Source organism: Carlito syrichta, unplaced genomic scaffold, assembly GCF_000164805.1.
Source record: "Carlito syrichta isolate Samal-C Ts95f unplaced genomic scaffold, Tarsius_syrichta-2.0.1 Scaffold111540, whole genome shotgun sequence".
NCBI classification, from domain to species: Eukaryota; Metazoa; Chordata; class Mammalia; order Primates; family Tarsiidae; genus Carlito; species Carlito syrichta.
The window spans coordinates 54,704-61,792 of record NW_007055636.1 but is presented as its reverse complement, the minus strand read 5'-3'; the positions used below and the strand labels follow the sequence as shown (position 1 = coordinate 61,792).

General features: G+C 58.3%; 2 protein-coding genes across 2 annotated transcripts in view; both read left to right on the top strand.

The window, feature by feature from the left end:
* Nucleotides 1-510: 510 nt before the first annotated feature.
* Nucleotides 511-2,199, top strand: LOC103272654 (integrin alpha-3; the record flags this gene model as incomplete). The annotated part of the gene is made up of 3 exons (XM_008070134.2): nt 511-677; nt 995-1,134; nt 1,856-2,199. Coding segments are annotated over 2 exons (278 nt in total), but the record flags the coding sequence as incomplete, so codon positions are not given.
* A 4,452-nt stretch (nt 2,200-6,651) lies between these two features.
* Nucleotides 6,652-7,089, top strand: part of PDK2 (pyruvate dehydrogenase kinase 2) — a 16,546-nt gene continuing 16,108 nt past the window's right edge. The window contains exon 1 of the mRNA XM_008070118.1: nt 6,652-6,731. The gene's annotated coding sequence lies outside the window, so the exon portion shown is untranslated. The remainder of the gene's footprint in view (nt 6,732-7,089) is intronic.

Here is a 7,089-nt window from a genome sequence, read left to right as displayed (position 1 = left end):
CTCAGCAACCTATGAGGTCGGTATCATTATCATGATCATAATTCCCATTTTACAGATGAACCACAGAGAGGTTAAGTAACTTGCCAAGGTCACACAGCTAGTGCATAGCACAGCTGGACTCGAACCCAGGTAGTCTGGCTCCAGAGCCCATGCTTTTGGCTACTCGGCTCTGCTCTGAGGTAGGCATTATGACCCCCTCATAAGAAAGCATGAAATGGAGATTCGGAGAGGTGAGCTTACTTATCCAAGGTCACACCGCTTGTTGGGATAGACCTGGTGCCCAGGCCCAGATGTGTGGGTTACACCTCCTGACTCCAGGCCCCTGCCTGATCTGAGCCCGCTCCTGGAGCCAGGTCTGTGTCTAGAAGCTGGAAGGAGGAAGGTTGGACCTGTTGATGTCAGTGGGGCAGGCAGAGCTTTTTTAGTCCCCGGCTGCCCCCTACTGGCAGTAGGTCCAGCCGCCGGGCCCTGGGCCCGGTTGGGCCGAGAAAGATGGGGGTGGGGCCTGAGGGGGCAGGCCCAGGGCTGAGCAGCCACTCTCCCCGATTCAGTTCTCCGTGGACATCGACTCCGAGCTGGTGGAGGAGCTGCCGGCCGAGATCGAGCTGTGGCTGGTGCTTGTGGCCGTGAGCGCTGGGCTGCTGCTGCTAGGGCTGATCATCCTCTTGCTGTGGAAGGTGGGACCCCATCCCCTCTCTGGGCCTTGGCTCGGGACCTCCTGCCCGCACGTGCCCACCAGCCCTCCCTCCATCCCATTCCTCACCTCCGTCTCACCCGTGGCCTGCCCATGTCCTCACCACCATCTCCCCTGCTTCTGGTCTCACCCCCTGCTTGGGCTAAAGGGGACCCAGGACCTCTGGCTTCTGGCCACACCACCAGGCTGGGGCTGGACCCAGGCATCCAGCTCCCCAGCCCCAAGCCCTAGTCCACAAGTGCTGCTGGCCAGGACGCCCCAGCCCCCTGATGGCCCCTCCCCACCTCCTCCCCTCCGCAGTGCGGCTTCTTCAAGCGAGCCCGCACTCGCGCCCTGTATGAAGCTAAGAGGCAGAAGGCGGAGATGAAGAGCCAGCCGTCAGAGACAGAGAGGCTGACCGACGACTACTGAGGGGACAGCCCCCGCCCCGGCCCACCCGGGTAACGCGGCCTCTGGGCCCTCTTCCCCGAGCCCTGCAGCTGGCCGGGGCCTCTGACTCTGTCCTGTCTGCTCCTCTTCCATTATGCGCCTGCTCTGACCTCACCCTGTCCCCACCAGCAACTTCGACAGAGCAGGCCACTCTGACTGACTCCCGCTCCATGTCCCTGCCCTGGCTCTCACCAGCCTCCCCACTGAGCCCCTCAGGCACTTGGGACCCCAAGAGGGAGCCCTAAAACCCTCCCCGTAATTCCTCTGCTCTCTGGGGATCGGAACAGGGTCAAGGCCAAGGCTGGGCCCCATGTCTGTGGTCCACAAGGCAGGTCCAGAATGATTCTACAGCCCCAGGGAAGGAGGGGACTGGTAGGGACCTTCCTGGGAAGCAGCACTTATCTGCCTGAAGACCCCTTGGCATAACAAACTGACCACTCCCTACATGGGGTCAGGGTAGACCACCCTCCCTGGCCATCCCGTCAACTGTCTCTGCAGCCCCTCCCCGTCTCCATCTGCCTCCTCCTCTCCTCTCCACCGTCCTCTCCTCCTCCTTCCTCTGGGACCTGGGATGGGGATCCTCAGCCTCCTCATCTCTGTGCAGGGATGTGGGTGTGTTTCAGTCAAGAGTCCTGCCTCCGAGGACCTCTGGGTGGGGGAGGAAGAGGCCGGCTCTTCCACTGGCTTGAGCCCTGGATCCTGATAGTGGCTTCTCTCTCCCTGCAATGCCAGTGTGACTTCTTTAAGCGGACCCACTATTACCGGATCATGCCCAAATACCACGCGGTACGGATCCGTGAGGAGGAACGCTACCCGCCTCCAGGGAGCACCCTGCCCACTAAGAAGCACTGGGTGACCAGCTGGCAGACTCGGGACCGATACTACTGACGTCCTCCCTGATCCCACCCCCTCGCCCCCCCTCCGTGTCCCCTTTCCTCCTATTTATCGTAAGTTATGCCTCTGACAGTCCACGGGGGCGCTGCCTTTGGCTGGCGCCCGCGGGCCCAGGCACACACGCCTCATCAGGCATATGCATGTGCCGTCTGGCCATGGGCATCTCCCTGCGGGAAGGCCACACACACCACAGCCCTGTGTGCCCCAGGCACACATGGGGCCTGACACTCATGGATCGTGCTTGTGCACCACGGATGGCACATGGATACGCGGCATCCCAGCCTCCGCCTGTGCCAAAACCAAGCCAAAGGGCCTCAGCTAGAGCCAGGAGGAAAAGCCCCCTGCGTGGTGACACCTCCTCCGTTCACACTGGATCCATCTCGAGCCATAGTCACTGGACTGACTTTGCTGTCGAGAGTGAAACTACTGACAGGGAGCAGCCGATGGCCCCAGCTGCAGCTCCCCACAGCCCCGCCGGGGTCCTGCTGGAGGTGTTTGTAGGACCCGGCAGGCTCAGACCTGAGAGCACAGGAACTCGAAGGCAGACCCAGAAGGGCTTTCTTTCCTGGTTTTCTGTGCGCCCTCCCCTACAGCCCCTCTCACACACTGAACTAGCCGGGAATGCAGGAGCAAAGACAGACTGCTAGGCAGCCCGATATGCTGTGCCTGGACTGCCCTGGGCACACGGGGAGCCCTCCAGAGATGAGGGAACCAACCAGGTGCTGGAAGGAGACAGAGGAGGAGATACCACTCCTGACACCCCACCAGCCAGCCCCAGAAGGGTCTGGAGGGACTCCCCCACGAGACCACAGAGGAGTGACATGTGAATGTAGGACAGGGAGGGAGCCCTGTCCCTGCCCCATCTGGCCAGACCCCACCGCGACCCCACTGACCATGAGTTGGGGCCCTGTGGTAGAGTCCTCAGCTGTCCTCAGCTTTCAGAGCCACCCTGGCTCTGACCCCTTCCCCATGGGCTGTGTGTCCTGAGGCCCATTCTAGACACAGGCTGGTTCCAGAAAGCCCCCTCCTGACCCCTGCCTGTCGGCGGGCCCATTCCCAGCCCCCACCCCCTCCATGGTACTGTAGCGGGGGAGCGCCCCTCCTCGTGCCTTCTTTGTATATAGGCTTCTCACGGCGACCAATAAACACCTCCAGTTCGTAAGCGCTGCCTTGCCTCCACCCCCCCTTAGCAAAATGGTTCAACCTGAGTGGATGGTGATCTCATCCCAGCGATCCTTAGTAGATGAAGCCAGGCGTAGGCTCTTGGAGGTTTGAAAGTGAAGATGACAGAGGAGGCACCAGCCCCTCTGCTCAGGGATGGCCCATGATTGAGATCTGGAACGGAAGATAAGGGAAGAGACCTGGGTCAACGGGGTGGAATCCAAGATGTCTTCATGGAGGACAGTGCTGGCCCTGGGAGGGAGTGGCCAGTAGAGGTGGGGGTGCTGGGTCCACAGGGGGCAGGAAGTTACTCTGCACAGGTAGTCCTGGCAGGCAGCAGAGAGAGGCTGGGTGCTAGGTGGACAGAGGAGAACCCTCAGGGTGAATTCAGATCAGAGCCTGTTTTTCTGCCTCGGTTTCCCCGCAACCACTCCCAGGCACCATAAAGGAAGGTCAGAGTGAACTGGTGACCTGAGGCTGTAAAGGCTGAAAGACCATAGTGTGTATTCCCCAGCCTTTGGGCAGGAGTCTCTGGACCTCAGGAGGGTCTGGGGACCAAGCCCATGTAGCCGCATCTCTTGGGTCCAACCCTGTGCTTCCTGCCACTTCGCAGGCTTCCCAGAGCAGCTGCCTCCTCTGCCCTAAGGAGGCCTGGGGCACGGTTCAAGGCTGCTGTCTTGTGACCTCTTTGTCCTAGGTGGTAGCATAGGTTCTTCTGTTAATTTTCCCCAAGCCTGTGACTTTGATGAGACTTCACCAAAGACTGGAAATCACTACCCAGAGCAGCTAGGCAGAACCCAGGTATAGTCACTTAGAGCTCACAGACCCAGGCCATTCTGGGAGCCCCTCCAGATGTTGGGGTCCCTCCAGCCTCCTCTCTGAGGAAGCTGCTGCCCTAACTCCCTCCACCAGGCCTGTCTCACAACACAAGGGGCCCAACACCCACCCTACTCCCCCTGCCTGGCCCCCTCATTTTCTGTGCTGGGATTTGCCCCTTTCCGGGATGATTGACAGTGGACTGTCCAGTTCCCCCAGCAAAACCTCAGCCCCTGCCCAGAGCCGCCGGGCTCCAGAACCCAGTGATCACAGAGACCTCATTTTGTTTTCCAGAATCTGGGCTTCACTTCTCTGGGAATAACACCACCCTTGGGTTGTCAAAGCCCAGGTCAGTCCTATCCTTACAGTCACTTCCTGCTTAAGACAAAGGGCTGTTTGTACTTCACCCTGGTCAGTTTCATAGCCCCAGTTCCCCGTGAGCTGCTGCTTGGACGAAAACACACACTAACACACACACACACACACACACACTCACTCCTGAGGATAAGACATCTTCAGAAGTGTAATTGGCAGAGATGCAACAGTGCCCGCTAAAAAGGACCCTCACAATGCCATGCTTCTTCAGCTCCCCAGAAAGGCAGCATCTCCAAACTGTGTTCCAGAAGTGGGTCTTGGCTCTTGTGTTGCTAAAGGACCCATCAGAGCGCTTCTTCCCTCTCCGGGCGCATGGTAGGATTGCGCTTCCTGGGCCCTTCCTATGAGATGAGGCCATGTGACTAATTCTGGCCATGGCTTGTGAGCAGGAAAGTGGATCACTTCCGGGATGAAATGTGGAATTGCTCCCAGTTCTCTCTTCCTGCCTCTGCTGCTGCAGAAGCCTGGGTGGAGATAACGCTTCTGTCCGTCTGAGTCCCTGAGAGTCCCCCAAGCCCAACCTGGACATATAGTGGGACATTAGGGGATTTGGGGTTTTGTTATCCTGGCATCACCTAGCTGGGCCACCCTGCAGCAATCACACAACTGCTGGTACCACCTTGCAGCAATCCCTGCAAGAGGACTTGATGGAAGTTCAGCGCTAAGCAGAGAATCATGGGAAATCTCTTTCCCTCTCCTACACCTAGCCTCAGAGGTCATGGCCCTTTCTTTGTTACTTTACTTTTGACAAAAACAGTAATTGTTGCTAGGCATGGGGCTAGGCTTTTTGTACATAACAGCCCTTGCACTCTTCCATGCCCTTGAAAACTGCATTCCCTAACATCATCAATCTTCTAATCACTAACCCAGTGGATGTCTGATGCCCCCCCCCATATCTCTGTGGCATGTCTCTCAGCCAAGTCCACTTCCTTTGATCAACCTGTCCTCCTCCTATTTGCCACACACTGTGCCTGGGGCTGCAGATAAAGCAGTAAGACAAACACAACCCTGCCCTCATGGAGCTTAAAGCCTAGTGAGAACAGTAGATGCCTCAGCAGACAATTATCACCCAGTGTGATCAGAGCTAAAAGACCGTGCTAAAACCAGGGGATCTGAAGAGCCCTTGACGGGAGCTCCTATCCCCGGCCTGGAAGGCTCCAGGGAGGGATTCCAGAAGGAAGCGATGACTAAGCAGCGGAGATCTGAAGAATGAGTAGGTGAGGCTGAGAACAAAGAATGATTCAGACAGAAACCGCATTTGCCATGGCCTGGAGATCAGAGGCTGGCTCAAGGCCGCAGACAGGTATGGCTGGAAGTTCAGCGGAGGAGAGAGGAGAGAGGAGGCTGTAGAGTTAAGCCAAAGTGAATCATGTGGGAGGCTGAGACGAGGCTGTAGAGTTAAGCCAAAGTGAATCATGTGGGAGGCTGAGACGGAAGGATGACCTGAGCCCAGGAGGTCAGAGTCGTGGTGAGCCCTGACGGTGCCACTGCCCTCCAGCGCTGGCAATTAAGGGAGCCCCGAACTCAAAACAAACAAACAAAACATGGTCAGTACAACAGAAGCTGTCTTGAGAATTAAATGAGATAATGCACGCAGACAGTGCCTGGCACATAGGTTATTACTCATCCAGCGAAGAGTCCCTTCCATTGTGAAGCCTGGCTGGGACGGCTGTACTGTAATCGCATTCTGTTATAACCGATTGTCTTCCAAGTCGAGAAACGAAATGATCGAGGAGAAAGGGCACGTCCCGCCTGGTCTGTGTTTCCTGCTCCCAGCACAAAGCCTAGCACATATTAGACGCCGTGCAAGGGGCGGCCCTGCCACCGGCCCTGCCACCGGCCCACCAAATACCGCAGGGCAAAGCACCCACGGGCCCGTCGGGCCCTGGGCCCGGTGCGGGACGTACCGCGTTGGACCACGAGGGCGCGCGACGTCCCCCTCCAGAGAGGGGGGGCTGCTGGGGAAGGGGGGGGCGCCCGGCCCCCGGGACGCTTCTCGCGGGACCTCGCTCGAAGGAAGCCGGAGGCGAAGCCGGTGGCTTCTTGGGCGGCCACGCTAGAGGTCCGAGGCTTTACGTTGAGTCAGATGAGCTGCATAATAATAAAACGAAAATGTTTCGAAAATTAGTCCGGATGGCGACTGCTGCGTCCCCCGCCACTGATCTTTAGGGTTTTGAAAAGCAGAAAACTCCGGAGAGCAGGAGACGAGCCGTCTGGATCTTTGTGGAGGGGGGCTGGCTGCACGCATATAGGACGGATTCGTGTAGGCTTGCTTCCTGGTTCCGAATTTTGCAAATATTACCTTTCTAGGTCACTGTCATCCGGACTGGGAATTCACAAGACCCGTGAGGCGGGAGAGCAGGTGAAGGGCAGGGCAGGTGCCACGGGTACTTCTGGGAGGAAAAGGATTCCTTGAAAGCCGCCTGGACTGATCGGGGAAGGAAGGGTTAAAAGGAGCCGGCAGGTGGAGGTGTGGGGAGGGAGCCAGGGAAAGGCAGGAGAGGAAGAGGAAGTGAAAGCGTTGGGGGGGACTCCAGGGAGGAAGGGGTTAACCCAGGCTCCGTCCCTAGGAGGAAAGGGAGGAGTGAACGCGGGAGAGATGGGATCTCGGCGCGGCCTCCCCAAAACAACGGGCCGCCCCGGCAAAGACGGAGTTAAGGGGCGGGCCCGCAGGGAAGCCACGTGCCGGGGCGGAGGGCGATTGGTTCTCCCGGGGTTGT